The 24,451-nt window shown below is 43.7% G+C and overlaps 2 protein-coding genes across 2 annotated transcripts; both read right to left on the bottom strand.

The window, feature by feature from the left end:
• Nucleotides 1–678: 678 nt before the first annotated feature.
• LOC144309503 (nebulin-like) lies at nucleotides 679–18,609 on the bottom strand. Its single transcript, XM_077890591.1, has 7 exons — nucleotides 18,472–18,609; nucleotides 17,974–18,078; nucleotides 10,822–10,926; nucleotides 9,799–9,905; nucleotides 1,838–1,964; nucleotides 1,636–1,740; nucleotides 679–793 (listed from the first exon to the last, which is right to left on the bottom strand). The coding sequence occupies exons 1-7, from the start codon at nucleotides 18,607–18,609 to the stop codon at nucleotides 788–790; spliced, it is 693 nt and encodes a 230-aa protein (XP_077746717.1). The 3' UTR covers nucleotides 679–787.
• On the bottom strand, nucleotides 11,581–22,919 carry LOC144309502 (nebulin-like). Its single transcript, XM_077890589.1, has 11 exons — nucleotides 22,779–22,919; nucleotides 21,363–21,467; nucleotides 21,152–21,256; nucleotides 20,211–20,318; nucleotides 19,324–19,431; nucleotides 17,974–18,078; nucleotides 17,195–17,300; nucleotides 16,994–17,098; nucleotides 13,639–13,745; nucleotides 11,966–12,166; nucleotides 11,581–11,661 (listed from the first exon to the last, which is right to left on the bottom strand). The coding sequence occupies exons 1-5, from the start codon at nucleotides 22,917–22,919 to the stop codon at nucleotides 19,411–19,413; spliced, it is 480 nt and encodes a 159-aa protein (XP_077746715.1). The 3' UTR covers nucleotides 11,581–11,661; nucleotides 11,966–12,166; nucleotides 13,639–13,745; nucleotides 16,994–17,098; nucleotides 17,195–17,300; nucleotides 17,974–18,078; nucleotides 19,324–19,410.
• Nucleotides 22,920–24,451: the final 1,532 nt, after the last annotated feature.

Genomic DNA, 24,451 nt, shown 5'->3' with positions numbered 1-24,451 from the left:
AGCTACACGACAAAGATGAGTTGAACGAGAATAGCCAACTCATCTGTAATAAGAAAAGCATTTACATTTGTGGAACGCCCTTACCTTTAGAAAGCACATTTAATCACTGGCCAACATGGACATCTATTACAGCCAAGGCACTATGGGACACACATCTAAATAAGACGGGGTCCAACCCTCAAGGAACGAGGAATGGAGGGGAGAGCACAAGATCTATACCCAACTAGCTGTGATAGACTGGAAGCCCCGAGGCCAACTGACAATGAAACAAAATAGTTCAGAATTTGGTGTGTGGGCTGCAGAGCAGGGAGCCATGAAAGACTTTTCAAATGGCACCACCAAGGTTAGGGTTTCTGATGACAGGGATTAAAGAGCAAGTTTTGAAATAAATTAAATAAATTTGGTTTGGAGACCACAACAATAGTGTAACATAGGCCTTTCCAATTTATAAAATTAACTCTCTGCAGCTCCAGTCACAGGTAGTCAAGTACCAACATCCTTATCTTACCAAAAGGGGACAAAATAAGGAAACTGAGGCAAAACAAGGTCAACTGACTTGCTTAGTTAGACACGGTAGGCACTCCATAATTACATCAGAGGGGAGACTTTTTTTTTTCTAAGCGCAGTTGCCTGTTTGACAGAGGAATAAGTCAGTTGCAGTGCCAGGTTCAGCATCCTTACCTCGCTCAGCTGTGTCTTCAGTTCCTGTACTTTTCTGTATTCTGGAGTGTCAAGCACCACTTGGTATCTGTCTCACATCTTCCTCGCCTTATCAGTGTACAGGTAGTTAGACCTAAAGAAAAAAAAGAAAACAGAAGCACAAGTTAATCAGTCATTGAAAGAATTATATTGAGGCTGGTGACGTGGTAATGGAAGCTGTGCCAGGGTAGCTATGTGTCATGAAGATGTGCACTCGCCCAGAACTTGCGCACGTGCCGGCAGCGGACCATGTCAGGAATGTCACACAGGAAGCAGCCCAGTCCCGAGGATCTGCAAGTCCTCCTTATATTAAATCTGTGTGGCAGAAACAGAAATAAAGCTGGCCAGGATTAAATGCAAACCAGGAACAAATAAGAGTAGTGAGACCTTCATGTTGATACAGGTTTCATTTTGGTTGAACACGTCCACCCTATACTCTTAGTTGGCTTGCACTCAAATGAATCACAGGTTTTTAAATTTAATCCTGAGCTAAGGAAAATATTGCTATTTGTTGTTCTTATACTGATGGGAGGAAAGCATGGATTGAATGGAGTGGCCTTTCAGGAGATGGAAACATTTAAGGAGAAACAAACATGGGAGGAGGAAGTTGCTAATGAGTATGGGCGTGGGGATGAGCAGGAGAAGGATACTACATGGGACCCAGGACGAGACGAGGTAGGGTGAGGGGCCGGTCATGGTTCAGTGTTGAATTCAGAGTGGTGGCCAGCAATGCTTGTAATTCCTAAACGTTCTTCCTACTACTGTTTCCGTGGTTGGAGAAATGCGGGGTCCCGCTTCCACACAATTTCACCTCCAAGCTGTATACCCAGTGTAGAAGGACTCAATGCAGCAGGCAGTTCAAAGATCACCAGTTGGCTTACATGTACACAGCCCCTTGGTATGAGCTTTTCTGAAAGACCCAGACGAGATGCTTACGTCACTGGTGATGTCTCCCACGTAGCGGCAACGGATCACTTGGGGTGTGTAAGGCAGTGAGATCACGTGGCCTTGCATCTTGAAGAAGTCTGATTTGTAGATCAACTGAAAAAATGGCCCAAAACACACACATCAGAGACCACATGGCTGACATTCCTCCCGGGGTGCCACAGCCTGCCCTCTCTCTTAAGAAAATACTCACCTCACTGACAGCCTCTTGTGTCTTCTTGACTTGGCGGATTTCAGGTGTATCAGGAGTTGTGTGAATCTTGTCTTTCAGTCTGTGGTACAATTGTCCATACACGTGGATGGAACTGGAGAGTATGATGCTGAGTGAAATAAGTCAATCAGGGAGGACAAACATTTTATGGTCTCATTCATTTGGGGAATATAAAAAATAGTGAAAGGGAATAAAGGGGAAAGGAGAAAAAAATGAGTGGGTCATATCAGAAAGGGAGACAGAACATGAGGGACTCCGAACTCTGGGAAACGAACAAGGGGTGGTGGAAAGGGAGGTGGGTGGGGGGGTGGGGGTGACTGGGTGACAGGCATTGAGGGGGGCCCTTGATGGGATGAGCACTGGGTGTTATGCTCTATGTTGGCAAATTGAACTCCAAAAAAAAAAAAAACTGTCGATACTATCTCTACACTGGAAGCAAAACCACTGCAGGTATTTAGTGTGGGAAGATGAGGGCAACTGTTGACTAATCAATAATCAAATATTCTATACAAAGAGCCATTAGAGGAGCAATTAAGGATCAAGGAAGTGTCTGACAGGAAAAAAGAGGAAATGGTACTTATTTTAGTTAGGTGAAGAATTCTGAGCATAAAGTCTTCCACATTCTATCAGATGGTTGGATATGGTCAGATATACAGGCCAACCATGTATATAGAAAACCAGGGTCACGAATTAGACTAAAATGCAAATTCATTAGTAAATGTTTCATAACGAATCTCAAAAAAGGAATTAATTTACATCATAATCTGTGAATTGGGATTGACAATGGCATTGCCAAATACAAAAAGACGTCACCGATGGATACAAACACCAAAATGGTAACAAAAAGGACCCTCTCATTCCTTGATGATACAGAGATTTCTAACTAACATATAGTACAAAGCCGTGGCCTCTGAAACTCAATACCCCCCCGCCCCCCCCCGCAGAATCAACATTCACTGTACCTCACTGGTAACATTGTTCACCCTCTGGACATGGACAAATGGGATTTCTTTAGGGCCAAGTGTGTATCTGTGTGCCTTGATGTGTTCCCACTCTTCTCTGTATTTGTACTGGGAAGGCAGAGTCAGAACGAGTTCGCTGCTGGGTCACAAAGAGTAGCTGTACATTCCTCACACAGGAAGGAGCTGCTGCTTACATTTGAAAATCACTCTCCATGGATTAAGTACAAGAAAAAGTCAGGGACAAAATGTCACCAGTAAACAGGACCTTGGCAATTATTTTCTTGGCTATATAAGCCAGGTGCAGAGAGGAATAAAATTCAGTGTTGCCTAGAAAAACCTGTTGGCAGGCAGCTATGAAAATAAAAGGGAAACCGTGTGTTTTTATGTTTTTTAAAAATTTTTTCTTGGTGTTAAATTTGCCAACATAGAGAATAACACCCAGCGCTCATCCCATCAAGTGCCCCCGTCAGTGCCTGTCACGCAGTCACCGCCAACCACCGCCCACCACCCCTAGTTCGTTTCCCAGAGTTAGGAGTCTCTCATGTTCTGTCTCCCTCCCTGATATTTCCCACTCGTTTTTTCTCCTTTCCCCTTTATTCCCTTTGACTATTTTTTATATTTCCCAAATGAATTAGACCGTAGGATGTTTGTCCTCCTCCGACTGACTTAATTCACTCAGCATAATATCGTCCAGTTCCATCCACGTTGAAGCAAATGGTGGGTATTTGTCATTTCTAATGGCTGAGGAATATTTCATTGCATACATAGACCACATCTTCTTTATCCATTCATCTTTCGATGGACACCGAGGCTCCTTCCACAGGTTGGCTATTGTCGACATTGCTGCTATAAACATTGGGGTGCAGGCATCCCAGCATTTCACTGCTTCTGTATCTTTGGGGTCAATCCCCAGCAGTGCAATTGCTGGGTCGTAGGGAAGATCTGTTTTTCACTCTTTGAGGAACCCCACACAGTTTTCCAGAGTGGCTGCACCAGTTCACATTCCCACCAAGAGTTCAGGAGGGTTCCCCCTTTCTCCACATCCTATGATTTGTAGTCTCCTGCCTTGTTAATTTTCGCCATTCTCACTGGTGTGAGGTGGTATCTCATTGTGGTTTTGATTTGTATTTCCCTGATGGCAAGTGATGCAGAGCATTTTCTCATGTGCATGTTGGCCATGTCTATGTATTCCTCTGTGAGATTTCTGTTCCTGTCTTTTGCCCATTTCATGATTGGATTGGTTGTTTCTTTGCTGTTGAGTTTAAGAAGTTCTTTATAGATCTTGGATACTAGCCCTTTATCTGATATGTCATTTGCAAATATCTTCTCCCATTCTGTAGGTTGCCTTTTAGTTTTGTGGACTGTATCCTTTGCTGTGCAAAAGCTTCTTACCTTGATGAAGTCCCAATAGTTCACTTTTGCTTTTGTTTCTCTTGCCTTCGTGGATGTATCTTGCAAGAAGTCACAGTGGGCGAACTCAAAAATGGTGTTGCCCATGTTCTCCAGGATTTTGATGGAATCTTGTCTCACATTTAGATCTTTCATCTGTTTTGAGTTTATCTTTGTGTATGGTGCAAGAGAGTGGTCTAGTTTTGTTCTTCTGCATGTGGATGTCCAATTTTCCCAGCAGCATTTATTGAAGAGACTGTCTTTTTTTCCAGTGGATAGTCTTTCCTACTTTGTCGAATATTAGTTGACCATAAAGTTGAGGGTCCACTTCTGGATTCTCTATTCTTTTCCATTGATCTATGTGACTGCTTTTGTGCCAGGACCACACTGACTTGATGACCACAGCTTTGTAGTACAACCTGGAATCTGGCATTGTGATGCCCCCAGCTGTGGCTTTCTTTTTTAATATTCTCCTGGCTATTAGGGGTCTTTTCTGATGCAACACAAATCTGAAAATAATTTGTTCTAACTCTCTGAAGAAAGTCCATGGTATTTTGCTGGGATTGCATTAAACATGAAAATTGCCCTGGGTAACGTTGACATTTTCACAATATTAATACTTCCAATCCGTGAGCATGGAATATTTTTCCATCTCGTTGTGTCTTCCTCAAATTATTTTAGAAGTGGTCTGTAGTTTTTAGGGTGTGGATCCTTTATCTCTTTGGTTAGGTTTATTCCTAGGTATCTTATGCTTTTGGGTGCAATTGTAAATGGGATTGACTCCTTAATTTCTCTTTCTTCAGTCTCATTGTTAGCGTGTAGAAATGCCACTGACTTATGGGCATTGATTGTGTATTCTGCCATGCTCCCAAATTGATGTATGAGTTATAGCAATCTTGGGGTGGAGTCTCTTGGGTTTTCTATGTAGAGTATCATGTCATCAGCAAAGAGGGAACGTTTGACTTCTTCTTTGCCAATTTGAATGCCTTTTATTTCTTTCTGTTGTCTGATTGCTGAGGCTAGGACTTCTAAGACTATGTCAAATAGCAGTGGTGAGAGTGGACATCCCTGTCTTCTTCCTGATCTAAGGGGAAAGGCTCCCTGTGCTTCCCCATTGAGAATGATATGTGCTGTGGGCTTTTCGTAGATGCCTTTTAAGATGTTGAGGAATATTCCCTCTATCCCCACAATCTGAAGAGTTTTGATCGGGAATGGATGCTGTATTTTGTCAAATGCTTTCTCTGAATCTATTGAGAGGATCATATGGTTCTTGTTTTTTGTCTTTCTGATATGATGAATCACATTGTTTTATGAGTGTTGAACCAGCCTTGCGTCCGGGGATACTTCCCTCTTGGTAATGGTGAATAATCTCCTTAATGTACTGTTGGATCCTATTAGCTAGTATCTTGTTGCGAATTTTTGCGTCCATGTTCATCAGGAGTATGGGTCTATAACTCTCCGTTTTGGTGGGGTCTTTGTCTTGTTTTGGAATTAAGGTGATGCTGGCCTCGTAGAACGAGCTTGGATGTATTTCATTTCTATCTTTCTGAACAGCTTTAGTAGAATAGGTATGGTTTTTTTTTTTTTTTTGGTTTCTTCTTTAAACGTTGGAATAAATTCCCCAGGGAAGCCATCTGGCCCTGGACTTTTGTGTCTTGGGAGGTTTTTGATGACTGCTTCAATTTCCTCCCTGGCCTGTTCAGTTTTTCTATTTCTTCCAGTTCCAGTTTTGGTAGTTTGCGGCTTTCCAGAAATGCGTCCATTTCTTATAGATTGCTGAATTTATTGGCGTATAGCTTCTCATGTTTTTAAAATTGTTTGTATTTCCTTGGTGTTTGTAGTGATCTCTCCTTTCTCATTCATGATATTATTAATATGAGTCTTCTCGCTCTTCTTTTAATAGGGCTGGCTAATGGTTTATCTATCTTACTAATTCTTCAAAAGAACCAACTCCTGGTTTTGTTAATCTGTTCCATAGTTCTTCTGATATCTATTTCATTGAGTTCTGCTCGAATGTTAATTTGTCAAATCTCTTCTTCTGCTGGGTGTAGGATCTATTTGCTCTTTTTCATCTAGCTCCTTTAGGTGTAAGGTTAACTTCTGTATTTGAGTTCTTTCCAATTTGTGGATGGCTGCTTGCATTGAGATATATTTCCCCCAAGGACTGCTTTTGCTGTATCCCAAAGATTTTGAATGGTTTTATCTTCATTCTCATTAGTTTCCATGAATCTTTTTAATTCTTCCTTAATTACCTGGCTCACCCTTTCATCTTTTATCAGGATGGTCCTTAACCTCAACGTGTTTGAAGTACTTCCAAACTTCTTGTTGTGATTTAGTTCTAATTTCAAGGTATCATCCTCTGAGAATAAGCAGGGGATGATCCCAATCTTTTGGTATCGGTTCAGATCTGAGTTGTGATCCAGTATGTGGTCTATTCTGGAGAAAGTTCCATGTGCACTTGAGAAGAATGTGTATTCAGTTGCATTTGGATATAAAGTTATGTAGTTATCTGTGAAATCCGTTTGGTCCAGTCTATCATTTCGAGCTCTCGTTTCTTTGACATGTACTTAGAAGACCTATTTAGTGTAGAAAGCGCTAGATTGAAGTCACCAAGTATAAGTGTATTATGATCTAAATATGTCTTAACTTTGGTTATTAATTGATTGATATATTTGGCAGCTCCCACATTCGGGGCATATATATTGAGGATTGTTAAGTCTTCTTCTTGGATAGATCCTTTAAGTATGATACAGTGTCCCTCTTCATCTCTCACTACAGTCTTTGGGATAAATTTCAGTTTATCTGATATAAGGATGGCTACCCCTGCTTTCTTGTGAGGACCATATGATTGGTACGTGGTTCTCCAACCTTTTATTTTCAGGCTGTAGGTGTCCTTCTGTCTAAAATGAGTCTCTTGTAGACAGCAGATAGATGGGTCCTGCTTTTTTATCCAGTCTGAAACCCTGTGCCTCTGTATGGGGTCGTTAAGCCCATTCACGTTCAGTTACTATTGAAAGATATGAATTTAGTGTCATCATGATACCTATTCAGTCCCTGTTTTTGTGGATTGTTCCATTGGACTTCCTCTCCAAGAGGAATTTTAAGAGTCCCCCTTAAAATTTCTTGCAGAGCTGGTTTCCTGGTCACATATTCTTTCAGTTCCTGCCTATCTTGGAAGCTGTTTATCTCTCCTATTGTGAATGAGAGCCTTGGATAAAGTATTCTTGGCTGCATGTTCTTCTCATGTAGGACCCTGAATATATCCTGCCAGCCCTTTCTGGCCTGCCTGGGTCTCTGTGGAGAGGTCTGCTGTTAATCTAATATTCATCCCCATAAAAGTTAGAGATTTCTTGTCTCTTGCTGCTTTAAGGATCTTCTATTTATCTTTGGAATTTGCAAGCTTCACTATTAAATGTCGAGGTGTTGAGCGGTGTTTATTCATTTTAGGTGGGGGAAGGCCTGTGTTTTTAGTCCCAGCACAGCTTGGAAGTTAGGACCTGCAGGGAAGAGAGGAGCGACTATTTTTGAGGCCAACAAGTGGCTTTCCAGATGGATTTACCAGAAAAAAAAGACATATTAGGTGGTTGGATCTGCAAGTGTCTGATTTGGATACTGTAGGTTTGGGTCTTTGGTTTTGTGTACTGGCTGGCCGGCAAGCTTGGGTCCCAAGACTCCGAAGGCAGCAGAAGAGGGCTGCAGGCTGTGTGCAGCACCCCCGGGCTCTGCCCTGCATGGGGCTCCCTAGCATCCCCAGCATCCCTGCAGGGTGGTGGGAGCCACTGGGCTAGGAAGCCCCAGATAGCAGGAGCCCCTTCACCCCCAGCTTTCTGCTCAGTGTGCAGAGGGCATGTGGTGGGGCCAGTATCGGAGCCAGCTAGCCCACAAGCAGTCCTGTCTGCCCAAGGGACGCACACAACATCCTGTCCCCAGGCAGCTGCAGCCGCCCATGGGGTGCCTGGGGTCACAGGGATGCTCCTACGCTTCTTGAAGCAAAGGCGCCGTGATGACCACACTCAGCGGGGGCCTCCACACACACCCCCGGCCCCCAGGGGCCCAGGTCAGCGCCCCTCCCCTGGCAGGCCGTGGTGCGGGGAGGCACCTACATAGGTGATCTGGTAGTGCTTTTCCCTGGAATGCTGGAAGGCGGCTGTGTCACCAGGGAGCCGGTATCCTGTGCGCTGGTCACGTCGGCCGGCACCTGGGTACAGGTCCTGCGGAGGGCGAGGGGTCAGGCTGCGCCGGGGCCCATCGAGTCATGCGCATCGCACGCGGCCCATGCCAGGCTTTCGGTCGGGATGCAGCGTGTTCTTGTTTACCAGGCCGATGTCATGAGGAGTCAGAGGAGTTCAAAGGGCCAGGTAACTAATGCATCATCCTTGACCCCCTGCTTCGAAACCGACAGGTGCCTGCGTGCTCCACTGCCCAGGCCTTGGGCTCAGGTCACATCTCTGAGCCCATCAGTCTCCCTGCTCGACCCCCACCCTCCTCGCTAATGCTCCCTCGCTTCCACTCTGTCGAGTAAATAAACCAAATCTTTAAGAGAGAGAGACAGAGAGCGAGAGAGATGCCTGGGGGTGCTCAGGGTGTGACGCTGGGTCATGGGATTGAGTCCCCAACGGGTTCCCGCAGGGAGCCTGCTTCTCCCTCTGCCTGTGTCTCTGCCTCTCTCTGTCTCTCTCATGAATAAATAAAACCTTAAAAAAGAGAGTGAGCGAGTGAACGATGAGTGAAGGGGCCCATAGGAAATAATTCTTCTATGTTTTGAACGTATGCCCAATTACCTGCATGGAATCGAGCAAGAAAACGGGAGCAGTAGAGGGAACAGGCAGTCAGTGCCGCCTGTGTCGTGAACCCTTAGATGGCATTCACATCATCACAGTCCCGGAGACAGTCATAATGATAAGGCACATCCCTGGAACCCCATTCCTCCAATAAACACAGTGTCAGGCCATGAAGAGGTCACGATTCCCCAATCCCTGGCAGATGGGGGAAAGGAGTTTCTGACCATGATCCTAAATAGCCTGTCTTTGGGGGGGAGATCCAGGAGTAGGAATAGTATCAGAGACATCAAAGAGCAAATGTTTTTCAATATTCAGTACAGGAGAGTGACATCAAAGAGGGAAACCAATGTTGCCTGAGCAGGTAACACCCAAAAGGGATATTAAGTAAGTGAGTGGAATCCAGGTCTTTCTCTTCTGAATTCCAACAGTAATTTCTAGCCCTTTCTCTTACTACTAGTAGTCCCTTATGATTATGTGTCTTCTCTTTGTCATCTTGGTTTTAAGTTGTTTGAGAAAGGTTGGCTTTCTTTCTCCCTCGTATCTTGTAAATGTAAATGCAATGTTGCTCTAAGAATGCCCATTGCTTGCGTGGTGTAAGAATCCCACCAACCAGGAGGGAAGACAGACTGTGTACTGTTTGGGTTTTTTCTTTGTTTTTTAACTCAGGTGAATGGAATAGCATTGACAACTGAGAAGGTCAGGCTGAGATAAAGCACAAGCCAAGGAGGTTTCTGCAAAAGCCAGTGGCCTGGCCCTCGGAGGCCGCCCCTTAGACTTCTGCTGCCCCCTGCACTGGGTTCTCACTGCTCACCTCACTCTGGAGCTTGTGTGCATGAAGGGCCCATCCAGTTCCATGGTTTTCATAGTTGCAGCCACCTTGCCTCTGACGCTATCCATGTAGTCATGGTGGTAGATGGCCTGTGTCAGATAGAAGAGGGGTCAGCTGATTCTGATCACAGCAGCATCATTGGAAAGAAGCAAAGTAAATGGAAACCTAAGTCTCTCTTAAAGGAAGGAAGGAAGGAAGGGAGGGAGGGAAAGGGGAAGGGGAAGGGGAAGGGGAAGGGGAAGGGGAAGGGGAAGGGGAAGGGGAAGGGGAAGGGGAAGGGAAGTAGGTAGGTAGGTTTCCCTTTGCCTCAACAACTGATCCATCATTGTCTTGTCCACAGGCTCGCAAGTGGCATGTGGACCCCGCAGCATGAGAGAAGCAGAGGACATGGCTCAGCAAAGGGAGGGAACAGCGGCTATGGTACGGCTCTAAGTTTCAAAACAATGGGTTTTTACATTCTAACTCGCTGGTGGGATTTGATATTTACTTACTAATTTGCGGGCTTAGTTAAAAGAAAATAAAAGAGCAGCCGTGTGCTGGCTCTGCCCCCCAAGTCAGAGAGTGGATGTGGCATGGGGCCGAGGCTTGGGCACCGGGCCTTCCCAGACCACGGACGAGGGGCCCCACGAAACCCACACCGCTCACTGCACGGCCTGCCCCCTCCTCACCCTGCCATGACCAGCTCTAATTTTCCAGAGGGCTGACCAGCAAGATACAACTGCTGCTCTTGACACGAGGCCTCAAAAAACAACTTTAAAGCAAAAAACTCTAAAACACTGAGTATTCCATAGTTATAGCATTTCTACCTCCACCTTGGGAACTGATTGAACACACCAGGTTTTAGGAAATATGAGCAGAACCATAAGTACTATCTAGGACACTAACTCTGGTCTCCCAGTTAGCAAAAGCCACTTACTTTTTCTTTTCTTTTTTTTTTTTTGCCACTTCTGTTTGAGTGGTGGCCCCATTTATTACTGTCCACACGACTTCCCCACGGGGACTTACATCACTCAGTTGTTTCCCACTTTTCACAGCCTGCACATAGACTTGTGTGTCTGTGACCAACTTGTAGCCATTCCTGGTCTTCTGTGTGTGAGATTTGTACTTGATCTGCCAAGAGGAATAAAAGAAGCCTGTGGTAGACCGTTTACGGTTCTAGAAATTGCTGCTTTCATGGAGGGTTTGGTTGCTTTTAACTCATGACATTTACTTTCATTAGCACATATTCAATCGACCAGGAGGCATTTGAATTTTAGGACAATCTGCATAATCGATGCTTATAGTCCTATGGAGCTTCTAGAGCCTTCTAGCAGGCTTGACAACTGCTCTTCTAGGAACATTTACGCATTTTTACTGAAACCTTTATTACAGTGTTAATTTGCTTAGCAAATTCTCTCTTTATAAATAGGTCCTGTCTATAGCGTCACAAACACCTCACAAGTGAGATTTCCCTAATAGGAGAATCATGTGCTTGATAGATCTGAAATAGTCCAAATGTAGAGAGAGGTTCCAGGGAAGGACAACAGGACAGCTCGACTGTGTTGTTGAATAGAGAGCTACGCGCATTCCAAGAAACAGCCGTTCCCTGCTCCTTAGCATTCTTCTCCAGATCAGCCATCCTCAACACCATTTAAGACATAGCTGGTCTGTGACAATGTACATAACTCCCCCTTTGACTTAGACTACGTAGAAAAGGAAATACACTTTAAAAAAAAAAACCATAAGATAGGGCAAACTCCCATGGTTACATAGAACATAAACATGCTTGGCATGAAGAATTTCAGGAATGTCCGAGATGTAGCATCCAATGCCCTTTAGCCAGTTGAGGTCATCCTTGTATACAATCTAAAGATTGCGGTGGATAGAGGGAATTAGAAAAAAGAAACTGACCGTAACTCAAACACCAAAAACACAGACACCCAGTGGGCCTGGGAGGACTTTATCGAATGACATTCGAAGGGTGTTATGCAATGAGGCTGTGGGTGCCGTGAAAACACTGGCACACAGAGCCCTGCTTCCAGGGACAGACCCATGGGTACAGAGGACAGCAACGCTGGAAGAAGGCCAGGGTACATGCAGGTGGGTCTGCTTCCCCTCAGGATGGGCATGTGGAGCCAGCGCGGGGGACCTTCACAAGCAGTGGGCTTACGTTGCTGTAGATCTGATCTGTGACTTTCCTGATGTGGCTGTTGACTTGCAAGTCAGGGTGGCAAATCCACTCACAGAGGTGTAGGCAGTAATCAATCTCACTGCCTTTCTTCTGAGATTCCTTAGCAGTAACCATCTCCACCATGTCAGGCACGATGTGGATTCTCATCTTGTTCTTTTCATAAACTGATTTATATAGGCGCTGGGAAGATAAAATAATATGCCAATTATGTAGGAAATTGTGCAAGGTCTCAAGGCAATCTGGTTCTTAAATCCTTCTTATACACCAGAGAAGTCGAGGTAAAGAATGTATGGCAATCAGGTGGGATCTGGTAAATATTAAATTAATTCCGTATACTGTCTAACAAAGTCTTTTACTAAATACGCATCTCTAGGCCAGAAGGCATTGAAAAATTTTATTGGACCACTAGCATTTAAACGAATGGAATAGAATTGAAAAGATCAGAGTGTATTGCCTTTAGTTTGGCAGTACATAGTCTTCTGTCATATGTCAGAAGGAAGTCACATAAACGTCAGCTGTGTGTGTGTGTGTGTGTGTGTGTGTGTGTACTTGATACAACATTCTCACTGGTAAAAAACAGGGTTTGAGAAATACTGATCTAAAATGCTATGTAAGGGACGCCTGGGTGGCTCAGCAGTTGAGCATCTGCCTTCGGCTCAGGGTGTGATCCTGGGATCTGGGATCGAGTCCCACATCGGGCTCCTTGTGGGGAGTCTGCTTCTCCTTCTGCCTGTGTCTCTGTCTCTCATGAATAAATAAAATCTTTAAAAAATAAAATAAAATAAAATGCTATGTAAAAGGTTCACAATTAAGAGGTAAAAGTCTCTAAAGGAGGTTAACTTCTGAAAGAGAACTAGCTTCTTAGGACTGCAATGAAGGTTATAGGTAATTTTACAATAAAAGGCTTTACTTAAGAACATTCTGGGCATAAAGGGTTGAAGTTCATAAACTTTTTTTTAATATATTTTTTATTTATTTATGATAGTCATACAGAGAGAGAGAGAGAGGCAGAGACACAGGCAGAGGGAGAAGCAGGCTCCATGCACCGGGAGCCCGACGTGGGATTCGATCCCGGGTCTCCAGGATCGCGCCCTGGGCCAAAGGCAGGCGCCAAACCGCTGCGCCACCCAGGGATCCCCGAAGTTCATAAACCTTAATACGATATCTAGATAGCTCATTGTAATTTTAGATTTTCTTTTACAATATACACAAACATATAATATATAAAACACATGTGGATGGAACTGGAGGGGATTATGCTGAGTGGAATAAGTCAATCAGAGAAGGACAAACATTATATGGTCTCATTCATTTGGGAAATATAAATAATAGTGAAAGGGAATTAAAGGGAAGGGAGAAGAAATGGGTAGGAAATATCAGAAAGGGAGACAGAGCATGAAGACTCCTAACACTGGGGGTGGTGGAAGGGGAGGAGGGCGGGGGGTGGGGGTGAATGGGTGGCGGGCACTGAGGGGGGCACTTGACAGGATAACCACTGGGTGCTATTCTGTATGTTGGCAAATTGAACACCAATAAAAAATAAATTCATTAATAAATAAATAAAACACATGAATCAGTAGAAAAATTCTAGGAGCGGAGAACTGGGGAAGGTAGAGGGTGGGTGAGAGGCCATCACAATGCACTTGACTTACATTGCTAGCCAGATGCTTCTGGTTCTTAGCATGCATCAGGGACATGGTACTGGTAGGCAGGATGTAGCTGGTGGCTTCACTCCATCCCAAGCTTCCTTGTACAGGTTCTACAGGGGTTATAAACCATTTTGTGAGTACAGAAAATGCACTCTGGTTGGATCTTTAGAAGGGGATTTTTCCTGTATCTTTTTTCAGACACTGCTTAACAACCCCTGATCTTCATACTCAGCAGGACCCAAGTCCCCCTCAGTAAATAATGGGTTTAATGCTGTGACCATAATTTTCTGGTCCATTATTCTGTTCTCTTCCATAGTACTTATTTCAGTTTGGCAGTTATCATGGAGCACTGCATCTTGACAACAGTGGTGAATGTATGAATATGCATTTGTACAGCTATAGTACTGTAGGCCACAAAGAGTGACATTTTACTGTATGGAAACGAAAACAAAGTTTTTGACGCTGTGTTCCTTTGCTCTAGGTCTAGGAATTCCTGAAGGGTGAAAACCACTAACTTAAAATCTATTTATCCTATCTTACATTTTTGTAGCTAGTGGGAGCTCAAGAAAGATTTCCACTCCTAGGTATTTATTTACTCAAGAAAACAAAAATTACATATGCACAAAAACCTATACTCAAATGTATATAGCAGCTTTATTCATAATTGTCACAAACTAGATACAATCCAGGTGTCCTTGGACTGTGAATGAATAAATTGTGGTATATTCATACAATGGAATATCACACTCTGCAATAAATCCAATAAACTACTGGTTTTTACAGCAATGTGTAGAGTACACATGTGGATTTTACTAAGACAAAGAAACAGACCTGACGGCTGCAGACTTCATAATCCCATTTGCAGGACATTCTGGAAAAGGTTTTTCAAAGTTTGTTTCTTTAAAAATAGGTCCAGAAAATGCTTCTATGGGTCTCAAAGAAGGAAAAGGAAGAGGGTAATTTTGAGGTGATAGATTTTCTGTGGCTTCACTGGGGTGAATACATGACTTTGCATTTGTTAAAAGCCATAGTCCAGAGGCACCTGGGTGGCTCAGTGGGTTAAGCATCTGCCTTCAGCTCAGGTCAAGATGAGCTTGGAGAACGCTGCTCAGAGGGAAGTCTGCTTCTCCCTCTTCCTCTGCCCCTCTTCCTGCTCATGCTCTCTCTCTCTCTCTCAAATCAATAAAATCTTGTTTTAAAAAACATCCTGTAGTACTATATACTACAAAGAGTGATTTACTGTGTGTAAATTAAAACAGAATCAAGCTGAATGGGGAAGAGGACACCAATGGAATAGAAATCATAACAAATAAACCTAACTGTGTTACAAATGCATAACAAGACTATGCTGAAGGAAGTGAGTTAGAAAACAATTTAGTTTATTTTTGAAAATGGTATTTTGACTCATTAAGCTATAGACAAAAATAACCAATAAGATACTGTAGTTACTACATTTGTTTCTCACAGGAATATGGGTTAGCAATTCTCAAAACTATGTGCCGATAAAAGTTGAACAAATAGGAGCGCCTGGGGGGCTCAGGGGTGAGTGTCTGGCTTCAGCCCAGGGCGTGACCCTGGGGTCCTGGGATCGAGTCCCGCATTGAGCTCTCCGCAAGAAGCCTGCTTCTCCCTCTGCCTGTGTCTCTGCCTCTCTCTGTCTCATGAATAAATAAATACAACCTTTAAAAAAGTTGAACAAATAAGCAAACATGTCATAGGTAATGAGGGCCAGGCTTTCTAGGAAAAAAAAAAGCCACAAGTTGGAAAAATAAAAGATAGAAGTCTAAAGTCTGTAGTGTTGAATGATATAGGAAGCATCAATAGGAACTCATGGTTCAAAGCACACATATAATTAGACAAATATAGAAATAAATACTGATATGTATGCATATAGAGGTTAGTATCCATAATATATTTCTAAGCTCTGTCCATAGAAGGGTCCCAGCAGCAGTGAGCACGCCTAGTGCTGAGATTTTTGCCTTTGAAATGCCAATCCTTAATACATAAACCAGGGCTCCTTGGAGAGGGGGTATCTGGAGCAGGTAAATACAAGATGAACATCTTGTGGTGCCAGAATGTAAGGAAGCACTCAAAAACAATGACAGAGTATGTTAAGTTCTTATAGGAGCCACCCTGAAAGGCACCCAATGGGGAAAGGTGAAATGATTTGAGCAACAAAATAAATAGCAGTATTAGACTACATCACGTAGAAGAAATTAAATATCCATGAGTTCAGATATAATTACTTACTGATACAAGTAAAAAAAAAAAACCCAAATGGTAGGAAGAAAGAGTGGTTTCTTACCGAAGAATTCCAATTGATAAATGTAGGAGGGATGAAAAAAAAAAAAACAGAAAATCACCAATAGGCATATTTTATACTAAAAGTTGTTTCAGGCAAGACCCATCAATAGATGGTAAAATACATGAGAGAACATTTGAAGAGAAACAGGCTATCTGCAAAGTCCCAAAATATCTCCCTCCATGATATGTATTAACAACAAAGGGAAAAATCACGACATTACAGTAGAGAAGCTCAGCAGCCAGCCACCTAACCAAGTCACCACGTTCAACATCACCAGTTACCGGCATCACGTCCCACCTGCCATGATGCCGGAGAGAAGCTTTTGTGTTAAACTCGCCAAAAATGGACTGTCTTGATCTAATCATAAGAAGACATCATATAAAACCAAATGGAGGGGCATTCCACAAAATAACCGGAAAGTATTCCTCAAAAGTGTTACAATCAGAAAAAGACAAGGGAAAACTGAGAAATGATCAGATTGAAGAAAGCTAATGAGTCATATGAATTAAATGCAAAATGGGATGACAGGCTGGCGCCTGACATAGAAAAGCACATTAGTGGAAAAACCCTGGTGAAATCTGGATGAAGTCTGTAAGTTACACTGCAACAAGGTTAATTTAGTTTCCATGATTGTATTACAGACAAAACTATGCTGGAATTCTCTGGACTCTTTCTGCAAGTTTTCTGGAAACCTAAAAGAGTTTCAAAATAAAGTTTTAAAAAGTTTGTTGAATTAACCAATTCAGAGGAGACAAAAAAAAAGTGTCTTTGTAGGCTGTACGCCCCTTGTCCCTGGAGAAGCCAGGGAAGGACAAGTCCAGGGTGAGGGTAGCCTAGTTTCAACAGTGCTCACCTGCAATAAGGAAGGAGCTCCCAAATCTGTGCCAATGCACAGCATGGTGTGATATTCCACTTCGGGCTCAATGAATTGTCACTAGGACTACTGAGGAGATAAAATAGGAAACTGGAAGTGCCTGAAAAAACCTGGGCGGTAAGGTGCTTATCCCAACTATTCCGTTATTGTCTCCAGGGAAGAAGAGAAAAATAACTCACTCTGCTGTAAAGATTCTTCAGGTTCTTGGTTCTGTCATAATCCACTGTTTCTAGGACTGTTGTATCTTTGTCCTTAATCTGATGATAATTTTCTTTACATTTCACCTACACACAAAAAAGATGGGTTATTCTTTTCTGCTGTTCAAAAATACAGAAGGACAGGAATGGCTTGTGTCGGGAGAGAAGTCCAAGAAGACGCACCTCACTGGCATTAATGCCACTTTGAAGAGCAGTCACCTAAAGTGGTGTATCTGTGACCAGGTTCTAATTCTGCAGATTTTCTTTACCTGCTGCCATGTACCCGTATCTGTAAAGAAAAACCAGGCACCGGAAATGGTAAAATACACGTCTGCCATCAGCATGAGCAGTTTGTGCCAACTTAGATGAGCCTTTACTTCATTCTGGGTTCCTGCTTTAATACTAACAGAGACACAGTCGTTCTGTGTTCCTGCCAACTTTGTAGGGTTGTCAAAACCTGGCTCTTTGCCAGATCTTCTTCACCATTTTGTTGCCTTTTCCATGCATGCACCCCCATCCCTGAGTGCCTCAACCGTCCGTGAACCTGCCCTAGGAGAGCTAAACCATATCCTGGGGACATTTTCCAAATATCTACTTTTTTACTTCAGAACTTACCTCCCAAAGGTCAAAGCATGCATTTGCATTCTACTCTCTGCAGGCTAACCTAAGCAACTTCCGTATAGATGCTTGAGGGTGGTTCACTCTGAAACACCTCACAGGAAACGTTCTGGGTAAACCTCAAATGCTTAAACCCCTGGAGAGACCAAAACCGAGAAGGTCCCACACCAGAGCAGGTCACCAGGAGAGGCTGTATCAGGCAGGGGCCTCTGGTTTCTGTGGCTCACGTACTGTTAGAGCAGCTTTCTCTAACCCGGGCACAGGGCTGGCCTGGTTGTCACCCCACTGAAAGCACCACGATTTCACTGATCCACAGAGAGCCAGTCCTTCTGGGAAGATCTCACCTGACTCTGGAGATCACAGGATTTCTTGGCCTGGAGGATCTGAGGCATATCCCAAATGTAGCATCCCATGCCTTTCAGCCGATTCAAGTCATCCTTATACACGTTCTGCAGGAAAGAAGGGATGATGAGAGGTGACAGGTACTAACTGAATTTACAATCGGGCATTTTGATAATTTCCCATCAGCCATTGGCTGTGCTGAGTGCTTAGCAGTCATAGGGTGGGCCCCGCACCAGCTGGAGGGCTTTCCCGCTCCGACCTAAAGAAGCCTAGGAGGAGAGGAAGAGCTAAAGTTTTGTCTGGAGTAAAAAACAGGTTAAATATTTAACACAGGGGTCACATGGCTCAGAGGGGATTCTCACACCAAAAAGTGGTTACGCGTGCCACTGTGCTTTAAAAAGCAGTACAATTTATGAAAACGGGGACACGTGGAGCATAGGGGGCCAAGACACGGTTGAGTGAAGGTGTAACTAAGTCAAGCTGCAGAAAGGGCATCGTACATTGCTCAGGATGTCCTGCATGCTGTGGGCCCGAATTACGCCGGGTTCTTCCGGGAGAGACATCCACTGGTGGAAGTAGTGTTGGTACTCTAGGTCACGGAGGATGTACTGACAGTGTTTGGCCAGCCCGTGATTCATCATATCGATGGGGATGTGCACATTTGCTTTGGTATCCGCATAATCTCTTCTGTAGTTCAATTAAGCCCCCTTTTTTTAAAGACAAAAAGAAGGATTAAAATGTTAATTATTCAGATCCATCTCTCTCGGGGTCTTATCCCTAGTATAGATCAGTACCTTTAGGATGAACAAAGGCTAAAGAAGATACTTTTTAAATAGATTCTTCATTCCCAATGTCCCTTCCTTTCAAAACACAGGGGTAAGTAGTCACCTTGTTGCTTTCTCCTTTTTCCAAACACAGGTACTTCACTGTGGGTTTGGAAGTGCAGAAGGGAAGGAAAGGGAGGAAAGCCCATAGTTACCAATGGTAACTGGCAGGGGTGGGGATGAATCTCAGGGAAGGAATGACTCCTTCCTCACCACCCCATGCCTCTCTCAACCGAAGAACGGGTCACAAACAGACCCCCTAATAGCACCCTCCAGGGTACAAATCCTCCGTCACAGTGAGCTTTGCTTTGCTTACTGCACTACTCGTCTTTTGGAAATCCAGGCACTGGACCACACCAGGGAACTCACTGATTTCTTTTCCAGCCAGGTAGTGGCCCTTCTGCTTCTCATATGTCTCTTTGTATTTAAGCTGTGAAGTAGGCACAACTTAGTTGAGAATCTCTGGGATTTTTGGACCAGCTCCCCAGAGAAGACTCTTAAATGCACGGAGGAAAAACCACCACTGACCTCGCTGTTCACATAGTTGGCATGCTTAGCTCCCACGATGGGAATGTAGCGCCTATGCAAGGTGCAGCCGTAAGCGTTGGTCCCTTCTCAAGCCCCTTTGTACAGTATCTGGAACAAAGGAATATGTGTCAGCAAGTTTGCAGTCAACTTCCTTCAGGTATTGCTAAAAAGAAAATGGTAAAACCAAGGTAAAATATTTATGTTTAAAGGCCAAGAGCCCTTACTGCGTCTACCTAAGAGTATGGGAGAATCTTCTATCTTACTGCAGATTGAATCTACAAACACCAGGGTGTTCTAGGACATCTATAACAGAGAATAACTGTATTTAAAGTTATGGTAAAAGTGGAAATACATTTTCACATAGGTAGAGAATCACCAAAGACTGCTTCCCATTGGGCATACACACAGACACAGGGCACGCGCGCACACACACACACATCATCCTTAAATCAGCTGAATTAAATTAGTCTTCCGTCTGTTGGCTGGAGATATTTATACATGACTGCCAGAGAGGGACTGGCCTTTCCTCTCTTTTCCCTGTTAGTGGGTGTTCAGTCCTCTGCGCACCTACAGCTGGTATAGCACCTGCTACCTTATTATCTATTTGCCTGTCCATCTCCCTCATTGGCATGGGCTCCTGAGGGGCTTCTCTTACTGAGTGTTAGCCCCGTAGCACTTCCTCCAATGCCTGGCCCATTACTGGAGCTCAAAAAGAAAAATACCAGCTGAATAAATGCTACTTCTAATAAACAACAGCAGTTATTTCTAAGAAGATTAAATGCAATGATAGGTCTTTTAAGTTCAGTTGTTCACAAAATCAGCCAAGAAGATGAATTAAGAGCTTAAAATTAAGAACTGAGTTGTAAATCAAATAAAATAGAACTTACAGTACTGTAGAGTTTTCTCATGTCTTTGGAGTGGGTGATATATGGTGTATCTGGAGAAAATAGATACTTGCCCTTCAATACTTTATTAAATGTTTCTTTATGTTTTACCTAACAAGAGAAAACAAGACAAAACCAATCCACATCTTTGGTCAATATAAATGCATATTTAAAGTTTCATAGTTTCGGGGCAGCCCGGGTGGCTCAGCGGTTTAGTGCCGCCTTCAGGCCAGGGCATGATCCTGGAGACCCAGGATCGAGTCCGGCATCGGGCTCCCTGCGTGGAGCCTGCTTCTCCTTCTGCCTGTGTCTCTGCCTCTCTCTGTGTATCTCTCATGAATAAATAAAATCTTTAAAAAAAAATAAAAAAATAAAGTTTCATAGTTTCTACCCAAAAAGATAATAACCAGTCTACATTTGGAGATTTAAAACAAACTAATTGGTTAGATTTCAGTTCATTTTGCCTAATACAATAATTTGGACAAGAATATGGATGCTTTTTAAAAGAAGAAATGGGTAGGAAATATCAGAAAGGGAGACAGAACATGAAAGACTCCTAACTCTGGGAAACAAACTAGGGGTGGTGGAAGGGGAGGAGGGCAGGGGTTGGGGGTGACTGGGTGACAGGTACTGAGGTGGGCACTTGATGGGATGAGCAATGGGTGTTATTCTGTATGTTGGCAAGTTGAACACCAATAAAAAATAAATTTATTATTTAAAAAAAAAAAATAAAACCTGCATTCTCACTCTGAAAAAAAAATGTTCGTACAGTACATCTCTTACTAGGGACTTTAAAGACATGCCCACCAGAGATGATCTTCTAGTTTCCTGCCCCACTGTCCATTTTCTTACAAGCAGTTACCTGGAGGTGAGCAAATGCAGTCAATGACACACAATGAACTCCCCAGTCCATGCACACATCACTATACACAAAGAAAACTTACATCACTTTGACTGACTGAGTTAATCTTCACCAAAACAATCTCTGGAGGATCCACCACACTTGTGAAGTTAGGACAGTTGTCGAGATCAGCCTTCTTGTATTTTATCTGCAAGGAAACAGAGATGATTAAGACTGGTCTCCTTCCAGTGGGTACCTGCCCCCACATGACAGGCAAGGCGGCCAGGCATTAGGTAAGAACAGGGTTTGTGTACCTGATTCACCATTTCCTGGTTCTTCGTAACCCTCACGTAGTCCACAGAGTCCACGGGTATCCAGACAATGCCACGGAGCCACTCCAGGTCAGCCTTGTAGACATCCTGAGAGCAGGAAGAGAGATACAACGCAGGCATAAATGACTCAGGCACAGGATTCCAGACTGTAGGTCTGAAGCAACTTTTTCAGGAGCTTTTTAAGGATTTCCCTCTAGTGACTGTCATCTCTTGATGCAATCATGATTTCACCTGTTCACCAGAGAGGTATCCTGTGAGCCTATTATTATGAGCAAAGTACTGTACTAGGTGCTTTCAGAGATAAGTACAAAGGAATCTGGTGTGAAGAGAAGTCCTTTATAAGTGGAGAGTGTAACAGCAAGAACACTCAAGGGCTATGGGAGCTACGGGCAGGGAGCCATTGTATCTAGCATTGAGTCCAAGGAAGGGTTTTACCAGGGAGGGTGGGTTTTTAGAAGGATTTATATTTAATTACTTGGTACGTGGGAAATTTAGACTAACTACACAAAGGAAGTGATACAACTAAATGCTCCTGTATGGTAGAGTAGGGGACACATGCCCCTGGCCAGGCCTAGCTCTCCCCCTCCCCACCCCACATCAACCACAATGGAGCTGCTGATCTGGTTAAATGTCCATGACCATCGTTCTGCTGCAGCAACAGGGAGGTGGCAAGTTCAAGCTCACCACCTGGTGGCAGGCAGCCTCTGATTTCCTGTTTCCAAAGTGGTAATGAGAAGACCAGGTGGGTTAGCTCCAGGGTATGTCTGAGCATCAGGTCGATGCATGGAGTTTCTGTTCCTTAGGAACTGCTGGCGGCAGCTACACGTCTGGGCTCAGGCCTCACTGCAAGGTGGCCTAGGTCATGTATTCTCTTCCCTACCCTCACCCAAAGCTCTGTGCAAGCAGATTCTGGGCCCTCAGGTAGTTTATCAGGATTTTGTTTCTCTTTTGCTTTGATTCTTTGCAAGCAAGTCCTACATCAACGCCTGAAGAAGAGACGCTTGGCAAAGGGCATACCAAGGTCTTTGCCTACACTAACTACAACCCCCATTTACTCTCCATTCTCACCCCAAGCCATTTATTATTTTAAATCAGCTGATAATCTCCCAGGCCAATGTGAGATGTTCGTGATGTCAAAGATGATGCAAAAACAAAAAAAAACAACCAATGAAAAAAATTGGCTTTGAACGATACTCGGAAATAAGTCGTCAAAAAGGCAAAGCTGTCAATCACTGCTCCTGGTTTTTCTCTACAAAAGATTCAGCCTCAGTTCCCTTCTGGGAACAAATTCAGTATTTATGGCTCAAAGTTTCAAAGCCCGGTGCTTCCAGAGTACTGCCTGTAACTCTCTGAGTACACCATACATTCCTAGGTCATTAAGAAACAAAAATTACTTACATTGCTCTGTAGGTCAGAGGCTTTCCTTGCCTGGATAATGTCATTTTGGTCAGGATGACACATCCATTGGTGCAGGTAATTACGGTAATCAATATCACTGACGAGGTCCTGCCCATGCTTGGCAGCCAACACCGACACCATATCAGTGGCTATATATTGATCTTGGCCTTTGTTTTATGGTAGTCCTCTCTGTATAGTCTGTCATTCTGAATCTGGCCTGTGCGCTCAAACCAAACCAGTTTAGGATCATCTCTCATCGTCGAACACCAACATAATGACCTCTTTGTTTTACATGTTCAGCTTTGTAGTTCAGCTGGTGGGAGAAAAAAAAATAGAGATTCCATCGGTTGTGACAAGCTCTCAAGGAAAAGGGGAGCTTGAAACATCAGCACACACAGCCCCTCAGCCTTTTGTCACCTGCCTCCCCGAGAATAAAGAACAAAAAGCACTGACATAATAAATATGAAGAAATACAGATTTAAAAGTAGGAAAAATACATTCGTTTTCTAATTCTGCCTATGTTTTATTGGAAAGCTTAGAGATTTTAAGGAAGTGAGGGAATAGAAGAGAGTAAACACTCAGACCATAGCTTTTAAAGAAGCCAACAAAACAAACACTCTCAAAGCCCAGAGAGGACCAGAAGGGTAGAGGACTCCAAACATCCCCAGGCCTCCTAGCTCCAGGAGCCCCCAGCGTGCGCTCCTAGAAGGATAAATGACCTCGCTCTGAATGTCACCAGAGTGATGGGCGTGAACAAATGGTACGCGTCTAGAGGCAAAATGTAACCCGTAGCCCGTAGCTTTTTGTTTCTCCCAGCCTTCCTTGTAGAGATAGTAAAAGACAGAGAGCCACAACAGAGCTTAACCTAAGGAGTCAGAAGGGCGCTGGTCATGTGCATACATCTCCCCACTGTTACATTCCGGTCCTCGGTTCCCCCGCCCAGGAGTATCAGGCATCTGGCTGAAACCCATACCTGGTCCAGCATCTGGGCTGTCTCCTGGGCAGTGTGCAGCAAGGGGGTCTCGGTGAGGGTGTACTGTGATTTGGCATCATTCCAATCTTTCTGGTATTTACTCTGGAATTGAGAAGCCAGAGGTTTAACATACTTGATATTAAGAAATCATAATGTTGCTCGGGAAAATGCTAGCATCATCTCATGATTACAGTCTGTGTCTCAGACAATGACTGCACGCTGAGCTAAAGTAGGTGAAAATCTTTGGAAATGACATTTCATGATCGGGTAATTTTAGAATGACAGGTACTCACATCATTTAGGATCTCACCGCTTTGTTTTGCAGTCTCGTAATCAGCTCTATCATCCACGGGAGTAAAGTTGAGAGTTTCTATTTTTGGGCGGTATTTTTTCTATTGGAAAGAAAATATCTTTCCTCTCAGGCAGGACAAAGACACACTAGATTTAAGGGTCTTTCTCTACTAGAAGCACAGAGAGCCATATCTGAACGGCACCCTTCGAGACAATTTGACCTTTTTCTTACCATTTTATTTTATTTTATTTTATTTTATTTTTTAATTTTTTATTGGTGTTCAATTTACTAACATACAGAATAACCCCCAGTGCCCGACACCCATTCACTCCCACCCCCCGCCCTCCTCCCCTTCCAACACCCCTAGTTCGTTTCCCAGAGTTAGCAGTCTTTACGTTCTGTCTCCCT

The sequence above is a fragment of the Canis aureus genome, unplaced genomic scaffold (assembly GCF_053574225.1).
Source record: "Canis aureus isolate CA01 unplaced genomic scaffold, VMU_Caureus_v.1.0 NW_027326446.1_RagTag, whole genome shotgun sequence".
Taxonomy (NCBI): Eukaryota; Metazoa; Chordata; class Mammalia; order Carnivora; family Canidae; genus Canis; species Canis aureus.
This window is presented reverse-complemented; position numbering and strand designations above follow the sequence as displayed.

Coding starts and splice junctions, on each gene's coding strand:
- LOC144309503 (XM_077890591.1), bottom strand. CDS start 18,609: ATGAATCACGGGCTGGCCAAACACTGTCAGTACATCCTCCGTGACCTA. Junction 18,079..18,471: donor TGCAGGACATCCTGAGCAAT/GTACGATGCCCT, acceptor TCTTTCCTGCAG/AACGTGTATAAGGATGACTT. Junction 1,741..1,837: donor CACAAGAGGCTGTCAGTGAG/GTGAGTATTTTC, acceptor CCATTTTTTCAG/TTGATCTACAAATCAGACTT.
- LOC144309502 (XM_077890589.1), bottom strand. CDS start 22,919: ATGGTGTCGGTGTTGGCTGCCAAGCATGGGCAGGACCTCGTCAGTGAT. Junction 20,319..21,151: donor ACTCAGTCAGTCAAAGTGAT/GTAAGTTTTCTT, acceptor TTCTCTTGTTAG/GTAAAACATAAAGAAACATT. Junction 19,432..20,210: donor TGAGAAAACTCTACAGTACT/GTAAGTTCTATT, acceptor CCTTTGTTCCAG/ATACTGTACAAAGGGGCTTG.